At 36.4% G+C, this 23,699-nt stretch overlaps 1 protein-coding gene and 1 non-coding gene across 2 annotated transcripts; one reads left to right on the forward strand and one right to left on the reverse strand.

Annotated features, from left to right (window-relative positions):
* Positions 1-767: 767 nt before the first annotated feature.
* Positions 768-841, reverse strand: TRNAI-AAU (transfer RNA isoleucine (anticodon AAU)). Its single transcript has one exon. It is a non-coding gene; the product is annotated as a tRNA-Ile (tRNA).
* Positions 842-3,046: 2,205 nt separating this feature from the next.
* Positions 3,047-21,887, forward strand: MOK (MOK protein kinase). Its single transcript, XM_085317430.1, has 11 exons — positions 3,047-3,163; positions 7,516-7,630; positions 9,449-9,538; positions 11,223-11,293; positions 14,969-15,047; positions 15,556-15,604; positions 16,647-16,825; positions 19,228-19,329; positions 19,635-19,808; positions 20,018-20,129; positions 21,424-21,887. Exons 1-11 carry the CDS (start codon positions 3,157-3,159, stop codon positions 21,502-21,504), a joined length of 1,059 nt encoding a protein of 352 aa, XP_085173556.1. The 5' UTR covers positions 3,047-3,156; the 3' UTR covers positions 21,505-21,887.
* Positions 21,888-23,699: the final 1,812 nt, after the last annotated feature.

Below are 23,699 nucleotides of genomic sequence, written 5' to 3' on the forward strand. Positions count from 1 at the left end.
GCCGCCCGGCGGCGACGGCGGCCTCGCGGGGGCAAAAGGCCTCGGACGCGCGTCAGAGCGGGCAGTTCGCTCATGGCGTGAAGCTGCGTTGTGCAGTGCTCCGCTTGCCCCGTTTGCTTCCAGCCGTGCGTGTCCGCGGCTGCAGACTCCACGGGTCTGCGGAGCAGCAAGAACCAACTCAGCGGGATTAATATATGCCTGGTTTTCTACTTTCAAGTACCAGTTTTTCATTAATTAGAGGAAAAATCCACGGTTTCAAACTTGGGAAGCCAGTGTTTTACACTTAAAAACAGCCTCTCAGCTTGATCMCAGTTCTACATATGCTAAAAGCGAGGTATGCCGCCTGCTGTTCGTCACTCTCCCTCTTATTGTTTGTCAGTGGGGTTTTATATGGCCCCAGAGAATAAGAGCGACAAGCATGTATCAGGCAAGAGTGGTTCATACATGAACTGGATTCTGTACAGAAGAAAATGTGGCTCAGCATGTGGCTCGAGCGTTTTTTATATATGCCGGCACAGAAACCCCATTCACAGAAATATTAGTACATCTTTGTGTGAGTTCAGCCAAGSTCAAGAGCCCTCAAGCAGTGTCTGTCGTCATCAGTGAATTCTCAATACTGCACTTGCTGAGGATGAGTCCTCTTGACTGTCACTTCATCATGTTGCTGCATCATTATACAACGGCATTATATATATATTTAAATGTAGAAATGCACATATTTAACAAAACTGTGACGAATTAGAAAGGAGAGAAAACGAGATTTTCCCTGGCCCGTACGGGGATCGAACCCGCGACCTTGGCGTTATTAGCACCACGCTCTAACCAACTGAGCTAACCGGCCAGCTGACAGCAAGTGTCTTCCTGTCTAGCTATAGAATCATAGACCGGAGTCTGTTAGTGCCTCAACACAAGCTGCCAGCGGAGGCCGAGAGAAAGCGCGAGATCTCCTCTCCACCTGAGAGCACAGCGCAGAGACATGGAGAAGTCGAAACACGCATTTAACTACGCTAACTAGACTAGATGAGAAAATACTCAGCTGSCAGTGCCAGATTAATCGAAATGCAGCATACGGGAGGTAGGGATAACCACAGGACACGCTCACTTCACCTTTATGTCATTAATTATCCCARAAGGTTTCTAGGATGTGATTCCAGTTTCATTTAATCAAACAAAATATTTATTCTCGGCATTTATTAAACACATTTAATCCTCAAGTTCTTCAATACACTGTTAAGAGCTTGGCATGGAAAAATAGCTCACCATTTTCACAGTATTGTGAGTTTTACATATGTATTTTAAATTAAACTTTTCTTCCCACCTTTAAAGCTTATTTTAATATTATATATAGCGCACATATATTAAGAGGCTTGAGGAACAAATTTTTAAAAAATAACTGCCAATCACACGAGATTACCTATGTGCCATCAAAAGGGGACACCAAAAACCACCAGGGCGCAACATAGTAGCATATTAGAAAGTTAGAATTTAATGTTAAATTAGAACAGTAACATGCAGAATATTTTAAAGGTATCAAAAATACAATGTATAAAGTAACTATASTGTTCTGTAAACCACTTTAGAAGCAACTGCAACAAGCAATTTCCTATTTCAGGTCTGTGCAACTTTTAAAAATGTTATATAAAAGTGAAATGGTAGGACCAAGAGGAAATGCAGGGCTATAGAACTTTGTACAGCCTGTAGGAAAATCCACATAAGGAGTTCAAGATACTGAAAACTCTAGTATGTGCTATTTTTGTGCTATTTTATCACCAGTCACATGAACCTCTGAGCACATACACTTCTTAAACTCCACAGAGGTATGTCTGGGATTTCAGGGTAACTGCAGATCTCTGTGGTATTTACAGATCCTTCTTTTGGTGTCAGTAGAAATCTGTTTCTAGGTTGTATTTCAAGAATGTTCCTACAGCGTTCTTCAAAAATCCTGCATTGGGGGATCTGACTGCACAGCAAGTATAGGTATTGAGTTTGGTAAATGGTGGATGTTTCAGGGGAGGTGATGTCATTCAGACCAATGGCATGTGCCTTTCAAGTGGTATTTGTCCCAGCTGATTTGGAAGAAGATCCCCTTTTCTGCTTTTAAGCAGTTGTCAGCAAAAAGGCTTCTTCAGTTTTTGAACCAGAAGGTGAAATGGCTTTAGAGCAACAGTAAAATTTTCATCGTGTTGATTCAGCAAAAGGCCACTACGAAGATGGAGGGGGAAAGCTCTCTCCAAAATGCATTCTTTTGGAGGCCAGAAGTTCACCGCAGCTGGGAGAGCAGAAACGACCTGATCCGCAGCCGGACTCTCCTCCAAATCCTCGTCTCTCCATTGCCTACTTTTGCAAGCTGGGAACTGGAGAGAAGGCATCCAGTGCACTAACGTAGCACAGAGACAACGCGGCAGTGGCTCAGAGAAAGCACTAGAGGGCAGCAGGCCCCCAAAGATAAACTTGACCGTTACACTTGGCCTATCGGGCCTGAAACGCGGCCACCCGCATCGGCAGCGTTAGCAAAAGCGACTAAAGCAAGCGAGGACCCTGCCTCCGTTTCTGTGGAGCGTTTATCAGCTCGAACCCTTACAAATGCAAGGCGCCACACTCCCACCCCAGGAAAGAAAGGGCAGACGAGCGTGCGGAAAACACCCGCCTCGCGGAAACAACCGCACACGCGGGAAGGCCCGAGGGGCTGACGGGCCGCGACTCAGGCAGGACGAGCGCGCCAGGCCAGCAGGAGCTCCGCACAGCAAGGGGCGCAGACGGCACCCGCAGCGCTGCTGCTGGTGCTGGTGCTASTGCTGGCCCGCCCCGAGCTCGGGGCAGCAGAACGGCGCCTCACCAACGGCCGCGCCGACTAACGGCCGCCCACGGCGGCGCGAGCCCCACACCCGCAGCGGCACCCGCGCAYGCGCAGCTGGCGCCGGGAGGTGCGGGAGAGAGCGCGCATGCTCAGTGAGCAGGCGGCCTTTCGGGCGGCGACGCGGGTTCGCGCCCTCGCGCGCTGCCCTCCTCGCGAGCTCGGGCCTTTGCTCTGCGCCTGCGCGGTTGCCAGGGCGACAGGAACACAACATGGCGGGCTGAGGGGCTCGGCCCGGAGGCGCTAGGGAGAGGCTCGGCTGCTTTCTCGCCCGCCTCGAGGGACCTGCAGGCGAGCGGAGGATGAACAGTAAGGGGGGCGCGGGGGAGGCTGTGGGCAGAAGGTCCCTCCTGAGGGGAATCGGGGGAGCCGGCGGTGCCCAGCGAGCCTGGCCGGGCGGGCGGGCCGCGGCCCTGGGCTGTTCTCTTTCTACGTGCCCGGTCCTTGTCCTCCATCTCTCCCCGTCCCTGTGGAGTAGCAGCTTGCTTGTCTTCTGGTTTTTCCAGCTCCTTGATCAGAAATCCCTAAATTTTGTAATTCTTCGTTTGATTTCCTTTACTTACCATCCTTTTCCACGCGTTTCATATCCCATCCTATACGCTTGGCATATTTTGTTGAATGCACTGTCTACATGCTATGACCACATCAACGTGTTCAGGTAAACCTGAGCTTCTTGTCTGCCCTTTTAATTTTTTTTGCTCTCTTCACACATGTATCTATGATACATGTAAATGCCATATTTTTCTCTTCCTTGGCACATTGGCATCTTCCCAACAAAATGTCTGCTTTAGGTTTTCTATCRTTATCCCATTTTGATTTTTGCAGAACTCTTCCTGATATTTTTGCATTCAACTCTTTAATTCCAAATTATGAATGATTTTCTGTGCTCTCTAGATAAAGCAATATGTGTCCAATCTTTGAGTTCCATCCTGGCCCATAGTTTTCATTTTATGTTTTTCTTATATCATATTATATTGTTCTTTATTTCCTTGGTCCGGTAGCCTCTTTCACATTAAACTATACTYTTGAATTATTACCTTTCTGTCCTTCTTGTGTTCACTTTTGTGGTGTTAGACTAGTTTGAATTGCTACAACTTATTCTTTTTTACAGGTAACTTCAGCCATGTATTTTGTAYTCATCTTCTTGATTTCTATAGAATTTTATTCCATTTCCCTAACCYTTTTCTGCCTTTCCTCTAGCTATTCTAAGCCTGAACATCCTTGTATGCTGAAAACAAGGAGAAGGAGGGGAGAGGATCGGTAGTACAATGGGTATCTAGCTTGTTACCAGTGCTATGAAAGAACTACTAACTGGGGGTTAGGATTTATTCTTTAATGTYATATGCAAGTGCAGTTAAGACACTTTTTCCTCTTCCATTTCTTCCTCAGAAGTTTCACTCTTGAACTGTTCATAACATTTTTAAAACTTCTGTCATTCTTCACTTGAGACTATCATAAATTCAGGTATAAAATGACTGGTAATTAGTTTTGTTTTGTAGCTGCRGTTAGCTTCATAGCTTAAAATTGAAATGCTTAAGCCTAATTTTTCTCTTTTGGTGCTTGTTTGAAGTCAGTAGGACTTTTGTATTTGTCACTGAGTCACTTTTGAAGAGCAAGCTATGTGGTGCAGAAGTGGGTTTTTAAGAATCTCAGAAAACTCTTTGCTTGTGAATGCAAATTCAAAGTTTGAATTAAATTGTAAATACACTCAAAGTTTAAATTGTATTTCTCTTCTATATAAAYTCTTATTCTCTTCTTAGAATATCTGAGTTCCTTTCGATATTGTATTAAGTAGTAACTAACCTTAACATGTTCATTTTTCTCCCTAGGAGAAAAAGTCTCTGCAGTGGCCTGTCATGTTTTGTTGAGAGTTTACATGTTGATTTTTGTGCCTCAAAGAGAAGTTTCAAATAACRCAATTCTCATTCCTGATTCTGCACTTCACTGAATCAATTGACATTATTCGGGTCTTTCTGTTTTTCTTTCTGCTGGTGGAGATGATAGCTATCTCTTACATGTTTGCCAGGCTGAACATCAGGTGTTTGCTATGAGTGTATTTCTGTGTGTATGGCTAGCTTACTTTTGTAAAATTAAGATAATATACCATACACTGTGTTTACATGGAAAAAAAGTCTTAGTACTGTAAGAATGTTTTAAAGTGAATAAAGAGCTAACTCTTCTTATGCTACTAAAACTCTTCAGATTAAAAAAAAAAAAAAAAAAATCAAATGCTTGTCAGCCATCCACTGTAATGTGGACTTCTCTTTAGGAAAGAATAAATGTGTATAGGACAAAATATAAGCAAGAAATTAAATAAACCTATATTATCTTATTTCCATTTATATATTTCTTGATACTTTAAATAAATTTATAAAATAATGCTTTACCTGTGTTTCTTTGCCTAAGTACTTTGAATCTTTAACACATAAGGCTGAAATACCCCAGAAATTTGTGTTTTGTTTTCAGTTCATCTAATTTTAATTCTTTTATGCCAGAAAATCAATTACTTGCAATTAAGGAAAAAATATATGTGACATTGTCATTTATTAGAACCAAGTAGGTCAGGAAATAACTAGGTTTTTGTAGCTGCTGTGGGTATTTTCAATGCAGAGACTGGCTCTGACATTGTGTGAACATATAGCCTCGTCAATGCGTATGTGACTGATTGGAGAATATCAGTTGCTACCAAAAAAACTCTTGCCAATTTTTCTTTAGAATTCTGTAACAGGGGGATTTAAGTATTTTTAATTTATCTCTAGCTTATATCTAACTATTTAAACAGGAAATTTAAGTGGAGGAGTGGTAGAGGAAACAGTGCAAAGTGTGATCTTGACAACAAAGCATGTTACTTGCTCAGTAATGTTGCTTAGTGATCACTGATCCTTAGGGATCATCCTGCTTGCACCATCAATTGACCAGGTTTATCAAATAACAGCCACCAGAATTAAAGAGTATCGTGGTCTCTTCCCTATTTTGGAGTATCTTTGACAGATAGTACCTCATTCACCGTAATGATTTTCAAATCCTGTTTCTACTTTTAAAATAGTTGTGTGTAAATTCTCTTTATGAAAGAGAGCATTAGGCARTCTTATTGTTTATAAATTGCTCTACTTTTCCTACTTTTCTAGTTCAGATGGCTCAGTTTGTCAGTTCAAGGAAAAAAAGGGAAAGCATGTTTAGGAAGTGAAAAGGGTATTTGAATTTCTGGAGAGAATTGGCTTTTAAAGAAAGTCTAGGAGACAAAAATGTTTCCAGCAGAGGAACAGCATGATGGATGATGATCAGACAGAACCTGACCAGCAGATGATAACAATGACAAGAGCAAAGGACAGTTCTCTCAGAAGTGTTGCTACTATGTTGGAGAAAAAGGGATTTGAAAGGGGAAAGCTTGGACACAGAGACCAATTGACATGAAGTGGCCCAACATCTACGCTAGTAACTTCTCTTATCCTCCAAAAAAAAAAATAAAATAATAGGACACAAACTGTATTTGTGGAATGACTGTAGCAAGTTCTGGCTCCTCATACCAGGCTAGAGAGGAGCTTAAGAGAGTGGTGGCTGGCATTGGCCAAATCCATGCCAGGGAATATTGTCACAGTAACACACAGCATTTCATTTTACTAAATTTACTGCTACCACATAGCTCCTACAGTCATTCTTATTCCTGTAAAAGGTTGAATAAGAGGTTTCCTACTCTGCCTCCCCCAAGATGACWGGTTTTGGATCTCTTTCTTGAATAATAAGAGGTTGTCAAAAGCAGCAGGAACATAAARCTAGCCAGAACTGTTTTTTTCCGTAGATGAAATTAATGGAAAAATTAGCAAGGATAGCATCCTTATATACTAAAAGTAAAGGGAAAAAGGAGGACACCATGGGTGAAGGATCCRGTCAGTGAGAGTAAGTGAGCAACAGTTAATCACAAAGCCAAAAGAGAATAAAGTAGGAAAGAAAAGGAACATCAATAAAGTCAGGAAAAGTCTCGAGAATTAATTTAAATAAAGCTTTCTTTATAACCCTTAGGCTATCTGCTTTATCTCTTAAAACTCTGTGAACAAACTAAAGCTTCCTTTCACATTCTTGTTTCTGGTATTTTTTGCACTTTGATATTAAAATAAAGTGTGGGGTTTTTTTTGGCCCATTGAAAACGCATATCTGAATTTAATATGGGAATAACTCTTTTTAATCAGTAACTGCTGCACTAAAAACCACACTGGGAAAAATGCCWAGATACACTTGCTTTTCAAAATAATTGTATACATTGAGTACAAGGCAAATAGAAAGTACTCTTGCTAAAAGAAACAAAGACTAAACTTAGTTATGAGTTACTAATGCATCACAGCAGAAAAAAGGATGTTATTTCAGTGCTGGGTCTAGAGGCATCGTGTCTCTGAGCACAGAGGTAGTTTAGTCTTCAGGACTGAATTACTGTATTTTACTTTCAGTAGTATGGATTGCTGTAATGTGGGCAATAAAATTCCATTTGCTCTTATTCACTTTATTTTCTCTCAAATAACTGATCTGTTAACCAAAAGACTGTTTTTTGTTTTTCTTTTTAAATATGCCAGGAGTCAGAATTTAACAAATCAGTTATGGATTGATATCCAGTGTTTATAAAAATCTGTATTTTAAACATACTGAAATGTATATTTTTATTTTTTTAGAATATAGAACAATTGGTAAGATAGGAGAGGGAACATTTTCTGATGTTCTGAAGATGCTGAGTCTTAGGGATGGAAAATACTATGCCTGTAAACACATGAAACAACATTTTGAAAGGTATGCATAATTAATTATATTACTACTGAAAATCTTATTCAAATTCAGTTTGGAAATGTGAAATTAAGACTAAATAAAGGTTTCTGAACAGACATGTATTAAAAAGGTTTGCATAAAGTATAGAAAGAAATAATGAAGGGACTTCCTATTTGGCTTTGTGGTTATTTCAGTGAGCAGTCCAATTGATGTCACTCACTATAGTAAATGCTGCCTAGCCACGAGGGTCAAGTATAAAATAAGAGGAATGAGAGTTAAATAGCTTAGTTTATTTCGAAATTATAAATAGTTTATTTATGCCTTTCCACATACATTGAATATGCTTATGTTGTTTTTCTTCCTGCTGTACATAATAGCAGAAGGAATGCTTAAATGCCCCCCCAAGTTGATATTTTTTTTGTTTCATGTTTTAATGTGAGTCAAAAACACCACATTTATCCTTAGTCCTTTTGTAGTATTAGTTCTACCTTCTACTTGCATTTATGTTTGATTACATCCATCAGCAAGACACTACCTAGTCACAAAATAAGTACTTATTATCAGTTGGAAAAATAGGTGAGAAGGCAATGTGGAAGTAATTGGAGACTTATGTTTGACATGCTCCAAAAGAYTGATCACAAAACACAGCCTTTTTTGGTTGGTGACTTTGTATTCTTAGTTAAGTATATTAACATATTGATGTCAGTGGGAGTGACACATTTGTAAGTAAGAAGTGAAATTGGACCTTTTGCTCTTAGGTGAGATTCCATAATGTAACTCAAAGCTTCAGAGACTAAGGAAAATGGAGGTTTGAAAAAAATTACTGTAAGTAAAAAAAACAAACCCAAATATATTCAGGGAATGTGAATTCTCTGCTATATGGWAGAAAATTGTTGGTCCATTTATACATTGTCTCCTACTGATCAAATTTGTTCAATTGTGGTCAAAAATATATTTAAAGTAACGGCTTAATTACATCAAGGTGTTATACAACTCAGTGGTAGGGCTTAAGCAGCAGATTTTTTTTTCATGTAAAAGTTAAAATGTCTTTCAGACTTTTAACACCTCGATAAATCAACTGACAGATTATTTTGGTGAAATGCTGTATTTCAGCAAGAGATAATAGTATTTTAAACAGAACTTAGCTGTACAATAGGTTTAGTTTCAAACTGGAAGATAAAGATTCAATGTTTTAGCTATCTTTAATTCAGACTGTGGAAGGGCATACATGTCTTGTTCTGATCTATTAAATAGTGTGCAAAACTGCTTAAATTGCCCAGAGTTTCTATAGCATATGATTGTTGTTTATTAACATCTAGAAGGGCAACGTAATTTTTAAACTGAGAAGTTGAATAGCATCTATTTTTCACAAAAAGGGTTAACATTAAAATTTAATTTTAAATGTTATGTTTTGGCAAGGCTAGACTGTCACTTTCAGCATTATGCTGAGCAATAGTTGGTATGTACGCTAAACCAGCTCAGAATCATCTGTATCATGGTATTATGAGACAAAATTCCTCCCCAGGTACCTTCTTGGGATGGTAACTGATCTCTGGAGTACATCAACAATATATTACTACTTACCTTGTCTAGGTAAGCCCAGCTACTCTGGACTGCAAAAAGGAATACAGCCAGAGTCCTGCCCATTTTTCAGATTATGGATTTGTTCTATAAAACAACAACAACAACAACAACAAATAAACTAAGCAGGCAAACAATTTATCTAGTCCTTTATTTGAGGGTTCAAGTAGAGACTATAGTGGAGGTGGTTCTGACAGTCTTATAGCAGGGAGAAACAATTGCATGTACTTCCACTTGTTTTTGTTTTTAATTCACCTTTAGTATTGAACAAGTGAATAATCTGAGAGAAATACAAGCACTAAGGCGGCTGAATCCACATCCTAATATCCTTATGTTACATGAAGTTGTTTTGTAAGTATGGTGTATTCATTTCCTTTCTCCTAATTCCTTTATTTCTACTATTTATAGTAACTTTTTAGCCTAGGGACAACCTGTGGGAATTTAAWCAGCTTTTTATTCCAACAGAAAGAAAACCCAGCCGTTTTGTCAAATTCTCAAGTCCTCATCCTTTTTCTGTTAAACAGATTTGATATAATTCTCACTTGTTCTGACTCTTTTGCAGCAATCTGAAAAATACTTCAACATCACCATTAAAATGACAGACTAGAGATGTTTTAACCATAGCTAAATTTCATATCATAATATGTAATATTTGCTGGTGATCTGAACCTGTATCCTATATCCAAAACATGCTTTAACTATCAGACCATTGAATAGCCTGTTTTGGAGGAGGAGCAGAAATAAGACAGACAAACGTTCACATCCACCAGCTCACAGCTTCATGTCTACTAGAGACTGCATTTTGTTAGGTGTGCTCAGAGCTTACCTGCTGAACCAGGCTCTGTACTTCCAGGAATGTACTTTGATTTGTCAGWTTGAACTAGGGTTCCAGGCAAACTATTTAGCAGCATCATTTTGTAGCTACCCTTACAGGTACCCCTTTGCAAATGATAGAAGCTTAGATAGCTAAATTAGGCAGCAGCTGAGCTATGAATTTGAACAAAGATCAGTCAGTGGTGAAGTTGGGTTCCTTCTTGCCTCATTAGGCACTTAAGTGTCTTTTGAGGACATGTTCTGCTTCACAAAGAAATCAGGTTTTACGACAGCATTTACTCCATTATTGTGAGTTATACTTCATCACTGTTCAAGAACAGACATGTAGTTCATTATTCAAATACATAACACAGCTTGTTTACTGCTTAAAATGTTTTTTTCCTTTGCTTTTCAAACTGTCTTATTCCACTGCTCAAGCCTCTGGTACTATACCATTATTGACAGATCTGTTTCCCACAAATATATGGAAAGCTGGTAATCATGTGAGCAGCTTAGTTTTCTGGAATTCTCAGATTCAGCTGCCATGTTGTTAACTAAGCGTGATCCAGATGGCCAGCCAGCTCTCCTAGCTCTTTCACAGTCTGTCTATAATTGCAGATTGTACCCTCAACCCTTTGCTGTCTGGGTTAATGGAACATTGCAGAGAGGATGAACTTTAATGCAATTATCCTCTCATAAGTAAAGCTAAAGAGCAGAAGACATCTGCCTCTTCAGGGTTGTGAAATGGAAAATAGTGTCAGATGTAGTATCATATGGTAATAATACCTAAAACTGCTATTGTCAACAAAATGTGAAGTCTAATCAGATACTTGTTTTCATGCAACAGAACAGTTTTGGTTACTTAACTAGTAAGTCTTTTCATACATGGCATAATGGGCTCCTATCTTTTATTGCAAGATTGTGTCAGTTAACTTACTGACAATTTCTTGATATTAAACAGCGTGTTGTATGTAGAAAACAAGCATTCAGTTAGCTTCACAGAGTAAATCAGTTAACTTTTGCAATGGACGCTAGAATAAACTAAACCTATGATACTTCAGACCTTAAACTGGAAAACTTCTTTGAGAAAACATCAATTAAAAAGGAAAATATCTGGTTTTAATACTGTTTAAACTAACCTAAGTATTTTTTTTTTCTGTTGTGTATAAATCAACATGTAAATTTTATTTCTAGCTTAAAGTCTCCTTATTTGTTTCTTCAGTGATAAAAAAGCTGGCTCCCTTTCACTGATATGTGAACTTATGGACATGAATATTTATGAGCTGATAAGAGGTATGTAGCATATGCTTAAGAAACATACAAACCCTCCTTGTGAAGATCACAAAGTGGAATTATTTTTTTTTTCACTTGGATGTTCACAGTTACATATTATGAAATRTATAGCAAAAATTTCTGCTCTACTGTTTTATACATTATTTATTTCTAGTGCAGTATACCCTGTTTTTTAATGCGTGGATGCATGCAGAAGGTTTTAATGAGTCAGGGCAATGGCCGCTTATTTCTACAGTCAAACCTGATTACAAAACACGTTTGCTTTATATATAACAAGGAATAACACAACTTAAACAGGTTGCTTATTAATCAGGACTGTAACAAATCAATAAGAATATTATTCCCATTTGTTCAAAAGATTAMCAAATCAATGAAGAATAATGATTTTCAATTTTTATATCTAGTACCTTTTATCAAGTTTTTGCCATAACATCACATTGCTCCCTGAAACCTATATTTAAAAATTTTGGAGCTGTTTGTCAAAACAGGTGGGAGACCATAAAGCTTGAAGAAGCGTTCCAATAAAAAAGTTTAGAACAAAAACTGATTTAAAATCTAGTCTCATATAGACACCAAATGGAAGGGCACTTTTACAATTTTAATATTACAAGAGGATATTTTTGTTGAATTTATAATGTCTTAACAGTTAGAGATTCATTTAAATAATTCTACACACAACCGGTATCCAGTGTAACAGTTTAGGTAGAAGACTTGCTCACAAATACTCCATTAGTGAGACTGTGTATTCAGATCTGTAACAAAGGGACTAACTCCAATCCTGACCTAAATAGAAATTTGAGATTAAAATACACTTGTTATGACTCTGCTTGTTGTCACAGAAGTAGTCATGGATATTTCGTGTTTTTAATTAGGCATTTTATTGTACCAAGATAAACTTGTGATATTAAGGCTCAGTAAGTAGTAGAATATAGAAGTTAGCCTAGTGCCTTAAAACCAATCCTGCATCTTCTCCTTCCAGGAAAGGAGATACTGCATTTCACTTACAAATATCAAAATGGTTAGGTTTATATTTTAACTGCACTTTTCTTCCTAGAATATCTGCTTTTATTTGGTGTACATTTTTCAGTATTTCTCTTATTCTTTTCATGTGAAAATTCTACAGTATCAAACATTGTATGGAAATGGAAATAATTCTAATAGTTTCAGCAGTTTATTCTACTCTTTTTTTAAAATTTAAAATGAAAAATTTTTAAATTAAGCTTTCCATAGGATGGTATTTGTCCTGCAACTTTTTTAAAAAAGATTATTTCATGGTGAATCAGTTCAAAAGGAAGTCTTGGTTCAATCGTGATCTGAAATAGTGCAGTTAAGAGTTACCTAAGCATTAATTTARGTATACCTTTAAACCTGATTGTTGGTTCTTCTTTACGGGCTGCATTTTATTTGGACTGTGTTTCCCATGATATACTGCTGTCCGCACCCTGCATGAAGCGATAACATGCAGGGTGAGAGGTGTTGTCAAGCCACAGAGTAAAATGAGAAAACAAACAACAGATTCCTGCGGAGATTCTTACGAAAGTAAATACACAGTTGAACAAGCAAGTTAAAACCAAGTATTTTGACATTTGTGATTATAAAGTGTTTCAGTTGAATGTGTCAAGTGTTTAACATTTTAGAATTGACGCATTTTCCAGAAATTTAGTTATGAGTTTCAAGGTGGACATAAGTGTCAACGCCACAGTTTGTTATGGAGGAGAAATACTGAGTTTGTTTCTTTTTCTCTCCCAAGTAGGTCTTTGTGGCTTATTGCAAAGCCTATCATCAAACATGCCAGTCATTTTAAATAATAAATATCTGGCAGAAATTCCAAGTATGTAATTAAATTGAAAATTAAAATTAATTTTGAGCCATAACACTTATTAATTGCAGCTATCTGGATAACGATCACAAGTAGAAGGAGCTCCATTGTAATTTTYAGTATTATGATTTGGTGGAATACATTGTTAATATGTAGAACTAAACTGTATATATTATAGATGATCTGACAAAAATGTTTTTAGAGTGTATAAAAGTACTTCTATTTCAGACGATTTGTAGATTTTTATATTCTTACACTGTATAGTAATGCTAACATTTGTCATTTTCCAAATATTATGAACCTTGAAAAATTTTAATAGAGAAGTTTTTAAAAGTTTACATAAAGTTTGTAAAGTTATGTAAAAGTTTATGAAAGTTTAATATAGGCACAGAACAGCTATAAAAAGCTTTAAGCCAGAAAAATTTCAAGAAAGTATAATTCATATATAATTTTGCAATGAAAAACTTTAAAAAAAGGGCTTTACAATAAAAGACATGCTCAATTATTTTCTCTTTACAAGTCACTACTAAAAATGTGGAGCAYATGCTCTTCTACTTTCAGATATATCATTAGAGAAACCTTATTTGGAAGTAATTAAGCAAATCATAAGGCGGCAGCGCTTGTGGCTGCAGTCATTTTTGTTTGAGGCATCTTGTCCACCTCTTTCTGAGCCTTATATTTTCATTGCTTTAAATGACAAGACTGTTCTTGACTAAACAAAAGACAAGATTGGTTTCTAGTTATTAAATTATTTTTGATATCACTATAAATTAATACCAAGAGAATTATGACTTTGTGTAAAGACAAATAGCCTTGATTGAAATAACATGAGTCTGTCAGTGGAATTAAGGAAAAGGCCAAAAGCATCAGCTGGTTTGAAGAGAAAAATTTTATCTAAATTTTATCTTTTCTATTATAAATAAAAAACCCTGTTGTGGAAAACACCATTTACAATGCCTAATGTAAATGGTACTGTTTCAAGTGCTTTGTTATCTAATCCTGCTCAGTGGATTATGGTGACTGACTCGAGGACTACTGTAATCAGTTAGGAACACAAGTCCCACTGCCTGCTATGACTTGCATTCTCAATGAGTTAGTGACCAGATAATCTCCTTCCTCTTCTCCAGCCAATTACTCATACTACTGTCATCATGCAGATCACTACTCGCTTTGTTTTTTTTCAAAAATTTGGTCATTTCTGCCTCTGTTGATGACATTGCAGCATTACATAAAGGCATTATAGCAAGATTAAAAGGCCTCTGTAGCCTATCAAAGAAAAAAGCTGAGTAGTTATTGAATGTTTTTGGAAAATAGATTAATTTTATAACTTATTCTTGCACAGCTGCAATAGCAAGCTGAACTACTTGGGTTGACCTGTAATTTGCATGTCAAATGAGAATCACAGTCATTTAAACATTGCACTAAGTTGAAATGATTGATACGTGTCTTGAACCTTAAGGACAGTTACTTTGTTTAGAAAGGAAATTAGACATTTAGAAGTGAAATATTCCAGTTCTATTAGAATTTGGATAAACAGGTATTGCAAATTACCATAATAAAACTTAATGATCTGAAGCAGTGTCCTTTGCCAAGTCGGCAAAACATGCAGTAAAAGCTAAGGAGGTTTATAGACCATTGAATTGACAATTGTGTTAGCTGAACTATTCTGGTGTATACTGAAATTTAAATTTTGTCCTAATTTGAGTGGAAATTTGATTACAAAGCTAGCTATAAATGACAGAAATAGTATAATTGGAAAAGGTAGTATCAATCTATTATTGGAAGCTAAAGAAGAACTTTTGTTGTATTCTTTTGTTTGCAAAAAGGAACTTGTACAACTTGAAATTTAATTCTAGGAAGGAGAAAGCCATTACCTGAAAAAAAGATAATAAGCTACATGTATCAGTTATGCAAATCTCTTGATCACATACACAGGTAAGAGACCTAGTTCAGCAACAGCTTTGCAGTAGCAAATCATGCATTTATTTCAGGATCTTCTCTAAACAGAGACCTGCAATTGTCTGGGCAGCAGACTGCTGCAGGGTGGAAAAAAAAGCCATTGSCCAGATGCTCCTTTGCCTGTAGCAGAGCCTGGAAGGCAAGCTGGCAGCTGATGCTGCAGCCAGCACCCCAGGGAGGCAGCTGTAGTATCTGCTGCAGTAAGTGCTACTGGGAGGGGGTGGCCCTTTCAACCCTTCCTGCAGCCCTGGTGCAAGCAAGGGTAGAAAGCTTGAGCCTTTCTTCCTGCACTTGCTCTTCTTCCATTACCCTTCCTTTCCTGTAGCTGCAGCTGTTGTCCTACCTTGGTGGCAAAATTCAATTCTTACTGTGTTATCAGTAAGTCTGAAGGAAGCTTCCCCCCCCCCCCCAAATAATTTAGAAACACTGAGACTATTTATCCTTTCACTGAACTTTTCTCTTTGGTGTGTTTATGTTGGTACAGAAATGGAGTATTTCACAGAGATGTGAAACCAGAAAACATATTAATAAAGGTAACTAATCTTGTGTGAGAATATTTAACTGAAAGTGAAGTATATCAGTATTTTTCTTTCTACTCTGAGAATATACTGCATCTTCATGAACAGTTTAAAAATATATATTTATTAGTTACACACACACACACGCACACACTTACCTCTCATCTTATTCCTGATACAGAGGAAGGAACAAGCAAGTTTGTAATTGGCTAAAATGAATCAGTTGCATTATAACTAGCCTGTGTTCACCCCAGTCTAAAAAAMTATTCTTTATCATGTATAAATATGTATTTTCCTATGTTATCCTAATAACAAGTGATAGGGCTCATTTCTGCATCTCTCTCTCTATTTAATTTCTAAGGTTAGAAGTTGTTATTCATACAAAAGAGAGCAGAAGATACTAGTTTTCAAATGACTGCTTCATTGAAATATGTTTCCCTGATAGTTTCAGAGCTATTTTGCTAATGTTTGATGAGTGAGGATATCAAAATTTATAAGGTTTTATTTTCTTTTATAATAAAATCTTTTATAAGATTTTATTTTCTTTTTATAAGATTTTATTKAAGATTTTATTTTTATTTTTATAGATTTTTCTTATAGGTCTTAGACATGTACAGGAGAAACTTTTGCAAAAACACCCATTATATCACTGCTAAGCACAGTAACTCTAAGAAAATATCTTAATCCAGATATGCTATTAGAAGTCTTCCCTTCAGTAGTTGTCCATATGTTTTACAATTAACTCTTAGCTGTGTCTTTTAATGATGTACAGAAAGCTATTTGTGCACAGTATGGGACACATCTCTCCAAGCCATGGAGCTACTTGCTATTTAAATGTGATTTCACTGCTATGCTACCATAATGAAACATCTGCTATAAGGGAAGTTTTTTTATTGCTTATTGTTATGTCATATAGTCCCCTGGAGTTTCTTAAAGTGTAATCTTACAGTAATCTATGATTACCTTCATGATGACTACCTTACACATTTAAGGAAACTCTTTGCTTGAATATTTCAGTGTTTTCTAATTTGTCAAAACRTATTATTTATTTTTGCAGCAGAGTATCCTCAAATTAGGAGACTTTGGATCTTGTAGGAGTATAYATTCTAAGCAGCCATATACAGAATATATATCCACACGCTGGTACCGAGCACCTGAATGCTTACTTACAGATGGCTACTATAGTTACAAAATGGATATGTGGAGTGCTGGCTGTGTTTTCTATGAAATCACAAGGTACAATGTTAAGTGTAGTTACAGTGTTGTCTTGCTTATTATTAATCAAGAAAATCATATAAGCAGCACATGGTATAAATAATATGATCTTTGTTTCTATGGTTTTGTGGAAGTTTCTTGTTTGATTAGTCTGCAAGGTTCATGAAGCARTAATCCTGTCTTCTCTAGTATTTGCTTCACCTTATGGCAGGTTAATAATAAAGCAGTAGGATRTTCTAGCGAAAATAGTATCAACAATACAATATTTACATGCACAATAAGTGTTTGAACAGTTTTTCACTGGCTTCATATTTGTTTGATAAAAATGTCTTTTCTCTACGTTATCTCTGAATTTATAGAATGGGACTCACTTCCTGTCATGAGCATCGCTAACTATCCTCAGTCTTGTTAGTATACTTGATGATATTTTTTCCTCTCTTGTTGACTTACTCTTCTGCAACAACAGAGGAGACTAAAGACAACCATCTCTGTGACTTGGTAGTATGGTTTATAAAACAGTAAGTTCCAGACCCTTATTCTCTTACCTTATGTCCTGGAATAGTTTGAAGCTGAGTTCTAATCAAGGAGGAGTTCAGGAAAACCTGAAATAAAGTCTTTTAAGATTTTCAAAGATGTAAAAACTATAACTCAAAAAGGAAATTGTATTTGGTCCTCAAAAAAAAAGGAGGGGGGGGGGAGGAAATAACCACTGTGAGCATTTCTTCACCATCTTTGTGCCCTAGCAACAGCAGCAGTTCTTCTCTGTTATCCTCCCACACTACTGCCTCTGATACACAACCAGGAGTGGTAACATTTGCTTTGCTTCTATCCTTCTCCTCCATATGGCAAGTGCAGCTGCTGCCACCACATTAAATGACAACTTGTACGTTTTAGCTGCTAACTTATAGAAACAGTTTTACATTGGTCAGAAAACTGTTAACAGAAAAATCTCAGATGTGGTAATTCTCTTGCAAAGTAAATTGAGACCAGAAGCTTTTTAAAAATGCCATTGCTTTCCATTGCAATCAGAATCAGRTAGACTTTGGAGTTTTGCAAGAAAATTAAATGCTGCAAACAAAGTTTTATGGAGCAAAAAAACTTAAATATATTTCCTCATAGTTTTAGCATGACCTAACAAATTTCAGTCTTTGCAACCACTGCATGCTTTCAGTCACCTGATAGACGTATTCAGGATTGGTTATACAGAAAAGAAATGAGGGATATTTATTGGAAATAACTAAATTTAAAAAGATACAGTTTTGCTAAGGTAAAGGAAGTTATGGACAAGTTTTTATGTTTTCTTCAGTGTATCTTGCCATTTTTGCTGTTGAACATTTTATTAAATTAAGCCTTTAAACTTTAGATCACCTTTTAAAAATGTTCTTTAATCTTTTACTCAACTGTACTTACCTTTCAAACCTTGGTCTGCTTGGTCTTTATGTTCCTTATCAGTCTGGAATTTCCTGGATTTTACTTTTTGGGGATTGCACAGTTGTATTTCCATAAATCACAGCTTTAAATTTAGAGAGAACACTTTTTTTTTTGGTAGCACACAGTAGCCATTCCCAACTGCTTCTGTCTCAAGAGGYATAGCTGTACAACATCAATCAGACCTCTCTTCTCTCCTTCCTCCTCTCAGAGATTTGTGAAGGCATTCAGAGAGGTGTGCAGCCAGGTGTTTGAATTTGCAAATAGTTAAAAAGTTTCCCTTCTACAAGGAGAGCTGAATGTTTTGCTTTCAAAAATCAATTGGTGCCCCTGAAGAAGTGTTTCTTAAATTATATGTCAAAGGAAACACTTGATACAATATCTCATTTAGGGACTTTCCTAGTATGGGAAAAGGCAATGTAAACAAGAAAAAAAAATAGCGTACCTAACTTSTTGTCAGCTTGCTGTATTGATAAAAACAACTTTCAATTACCTTAGGCAAGTTTTATATTATCTGAGGGTCAGGCTCAGGAGGGCAGTTCAAATTACCATCTTTGCAGTATTGTTGCTCACAAAGACAATCRTGTTAAGAGTGGAATTTTTCTTGTAAACGTACATTTATATGTGCTTATACAGCAAGAGGGACTGCTTGTTTCTGCTGTTTTAAAAGGAGGAAAACATGTCTCCTGGGATCTACTACTTCACTAAAAAAAAGCATAATCCCATATCCATTACTTTTCACCAGGAGGGATGTTTTCTTTACATATTTTACCTCAAAAATGTGAGGACAGGGTAACTACAGATTTCTTTTSAACAACCCAATTTGCCCTTTCTGTCCAAAAATACAGTTACATTAATCTGCTGCTCACATTATCTTTCAGTTGTTGGCTGGTATTAAACTGTCTACAAATGAATAATCCTAATTCTTACCTTCCTCTTGCTGCAGTGCCACTTAAACTATGTGCATTCTATAATGCTAATATCTCTTCTTGCAGTTTACAGCCTCTCTTTCCTGGATCTAATGAACTGGACCAAATATCAAAAATCCATGACATTATAGGTACTCCTGCTAACAAAACTCTCACTAAGTTCAAGCAGTAAGTATGGACTCCCATAGTTATTCATCTCAATTTTTATATACCCACAATAMAACTCTAATGGCTTTCCTAAAGAGTAAGTCTGAGCTATGCAAATCTCACTTGGTATTTTAACTCTATACTATACTTAAGGCCAGTGATATATATTGATAGGGAAGAAAATACATTTTTTTTCCCACAAGTATTACTTACTTTTCCCTACTTGGCAATTACCTACATCAAATTGGAATAACTCTTTTAGTAAGATATATTTTTTTTCCTGAATATTCAGGAATAATTCTTTGTTCTCAACTTCCTTAACACAGGTCAAGAATTATAAGTTTTGATTTTCCCTTTAAAAAAGGAACAGGAATACCTCCTCTTGTGCACAATTTGTCTCCCAAAGGCTTCTCTCTCCTGTATGCAATGATAAAATATGATCCTGATGAGAGAATTGCTGCCCATCAAGCATTACAACATCCTTATTTTCAAGAACTCTGGCAAGTGATTTCAAAGTTTAATCTTGAAAATTAAAATTGAAAAGTGTGTGTGGGGGGGGAAACACTGTGTATTTATTATTTAAGGTGGACTGAAGTGAAGCTTACTTGGCTTGCAATGAAATTTCAGTCAACATAGTTCTTTGCATTGCTCAACCTGAGTCCTAACTTTACATAAAACAGATGTGTTTTGTTTTTTCTAAAAATTTTAGGGCAGCTGATAAGCGAGCTTTGGCCATGCACAAAAAAGTAAGATTACCAAGAAATACTGCAGGGCAAGAACCTCTGCATTTGTGGCAAATTCCAAAGGAAAGGCAAAGACAGGTAATATTTACATGGAAGAATGGGCAGCCCATTTAGAGAAAGTAATTAGTGACACTGAGCTTGTTAGCTACAAACAAATGTTTTACTTAAGCTGATTAACTGGTTTTATTCAGTCTGCCCAGACACTGATCTATATTGGGTCTGATGCAGCACCCCACACACATTTACACACATTAGCCCTGAAACACAAGAAGTAGAATTTAAAAGCTGTGATTCTACATAATCGCTTCAGTAGATGTCACAGTTGCTGTTAGTCAGAGGGGGTCAGTTCCACAGTTTTTAAGATACCACCATCCTCTTTCTCCTTGATCTACCCTTGAGGGTGTTCTTTTTCTTTTAAAAAAAAGCATTTTACAGATGAAGTTCTACCAGGGACAGAAAATGTTTTGGTTTTTTTCAGGTCTTCACACTATTCTTTGAAGGAATAAGCTTGGGGGTGGGTTTTTTTATTTGTTTGAGTTTTAGCTAGTTATCCTGTACTCAGATGATAGCCAGGAAAAAAAATTAACTTAATTTGACCCTGAAATGAGCAAATTAAATCTGATTAAAAATTTTGGCCAACTAAAGCTTTGTTTATGTTTGAGCTGCAGGAAAAATTCTCAACATATTCACTCTTAGAGTCCCCTGTATCTTCAAGATGAGGTAACATTTAGTACATGAAAAAATCTCAAACAACTTTTTTCACAGAAACAAATCACAGTAGCAAAAAAATTTCCGATTGTTTTTCTGTCATGCAGTTAACCTTCAAAGTGTGAATTCCCCTTCTGGAGGAGCAGTCACTTTTACCAGTTTAGTTATGGAGTTCACCAATATAAGCTTTGCATTTTTTTTTCCTAAGCCACTTCTTACAAAACACATCCAGTGGGATTTTTTTTTTTTTTTAAGAATTAGTTGAAGTAGAATTTAGCAGGGTTGGGTTTTCCTGATTTGTTCACGGGGAGAGGTGTGAAATTTTATTCTTCAAGATGTTCTCAGAAAAAAGAGGGAATAGTATTTATTTTAAAAGCATTCTCTTAGGAAAATCCACGAAAAAACAGAATGACATTCTAGGCCTCCCTGTGCAGATTTACCAAAATTAAATCTTTCTGGAGTAGCCAAATTGACTTCCTATCCTACACCCACATTGCATTCAGTTTTTACTGCACCTACAAAAAGTGAGGAAACCCCTACGTTACGAYCTGTTACATTTATTGGCTCAAATAACAACATACAGACTCTTAACTTACTCATTAAAAAAATACAGTAAAATGTGTTTCAAAGAAAACATTTAAAACTTCTATAATTTCTTCAACAGTCTGAGAAACAGAAGGACCTTAAGCCTTCTCTGAAACATTCCCACTTACCTGCTATACAACGAAGAGGAGGAGGTTACTGACCACCTTGTCCAGTATTTGGAGTGCGAGAAAAAGCATGAGCATGCAGTGAAACAGACCCAACCATGCTTTCGTTGTTAGAGGTCTAACAAGAACTGTGCCTTATTTTGTGTTACTCTAATAATTCATAGGAGAAATTCCACAAGGTTATGAAGTTCTGCTTACCTAGAATTTTGGTATTCCATTCCTGAAGACTAGCAATAATTAATTAAAGCATTGTTTTGGCAGAGCTCAGAATGCAGCTCTTTATATTGAGCTAATTTTTCCTATTGGAACCTGATGGAGAAAGGGGTTGATTAAAAATAACATGAAAGGATTCTTTGAGCTCAAGTATAAGAAATGGAAAGTTGTATTAAAAAAAATAAGTTCTCCTATTATAAATACTAGCTTGTCACTATACTGTCATTTGGTATATTTTCTTAGATGTAAAAACATCTTATTTTTCAGTCAGCTCTGGAAAGTATTTACCACCTGGATTTAATAGGTTCATCCTCAAGTTTTATTGAGAACTTGTAGATTATGCAATTATTTGAGACACTAAATTTTAATAATGTTGCAACTTTGCAATATTTTTATATAACTGTCTACTAGATAAAAAGATAAAGTAACATTTTTATCTGATTCAAAAGCAGATCAACTTTAGTCATAGTTCTAAGCCATTGTTCTTAATACCAGTCAAATTTTAAGAGCAACTGATATTGCAGCTACTTGCTGTAAAGTAGTAAAGAAACAGTTTTTCACATTTCAGAAATTTTGCACTTAGTAAATGATTGCTTTGATTGATCATCAATAACAATGTAATATAATACTAGTTACTGTTTGTTAATGCTATAAAAGGCATAAGTCAAAAGTAGTATTTTTGTTGTACTTGAAAAAAAGCCTAAGTAGTTACTGGAATTTAAAATTGTTGAAAAACACATGAGAAATTATAGTAATAAGATTTGGTGATCTGTTACAAAACAGTTCTGCCATTAACAAAAAAAATTTTGTGCAAGCCATACTTAGAGCTTGAAAAATCTTCCGTCAACCAGAACACATTTGAGAAAGTTTTTGCAAAGAACAGTTTTGAAATTCTAAACTTACGAATTCTAAGTTATTTGACTCACAATCAGGATGTTACCAGCTATTTCACCTATCTTCCTGAACCAGTAATTAAAGACTCCTAGGATTTTCTGCACAACAACAACAAAATAAACAGAACAAATAATGCCTGATCAGTAACCTCCCTCAGCAATAAGGAATGTCCCATGGCGTCTTTGGAAATGAAGAAGAGTAAGTATGTACTCTTTTGCTCTATTAAGCCAAGTCAAAGGAACAGTGAAGCCAAAATCTAGCAATTCCATTATAAAAACCCCATCACCTTAGGTAGAGCCAGATGGTCTAGACTTGTGACTATCACTGCTGCACTACTCCCCATCCTTTRTATTTTTACAATTTTCCCCTTTATGAGACAGTGAGTGATACATTTTCAGGTTTTCTAAGTTTTATAGACATTCGAGTCTTACAGTTTAGTTTTTGACTATTCTGACTTTCTTGGAAGATTTAACTGCAAGCAACTCATGTTGAGAGTTTTTTGAAGTGTGGGAAGAGAAGGAAGGTGTGGGGCATATTGTATTATGAATCACTGCTGCTCATGATGAGGCTACATTAGAGAATGGAGAGACAGCTAACGTACCAGATTTTAGAAAAAAAATACTTAATTACTAAGGTAATCATCAATTTGAGATTTCAGTTTGGGGCAAGGGCAGAAGCTCATGATACTGAAGTTCTTTATAAATCCTTTAGAGTTCTACTGCTTTTTAAACCACTAGGTCTAGTGTTTATCAAGCGTTTTGAAGAAGGTATTATTTTCGTATACTGRGGATCAACGTAACATGACAGTTCTCTAAAGCCAAAAGCATTACTGTGATTTTCCAAAATGTTTGTGAAAGCCACTAGAAGGACTTTTCCAATACAGCATTAAGTTAGTCAATTTGAAGCGAGCATTACACTCATAAAAATATCAAGGAGCACTGCCAGCGTAAAACTGCAAATCCAGCTGACTGGCGTGCGTGTTTTCAGTGTTCTAAAGTGCTAATTAATCAAATACATAATTAACTTGAGTCTTAATGGAGGAARTGTTCTACAGCAGTAGATTGAGACATTATAACAAAAAGGGAAAACTAAAAATGTTGATACAGGTTTCTGTTACGCTGTT

This window comes from Rhea americana, unplaced genomic scaffold (genome assembly GCF_003343005.1).
Source record: "Rhea americana isolate MKP2758 unplaced genomic scaffold, rheAme1 scaffold_5, whole genome shotgun sequence".
NCBI classification, from domain to species: domain Eukaryota; kingdom Metazoa; phylum Chordata; class Aves; order Rheiformes; family Rheidae; genus Rhea; species Rhea americana.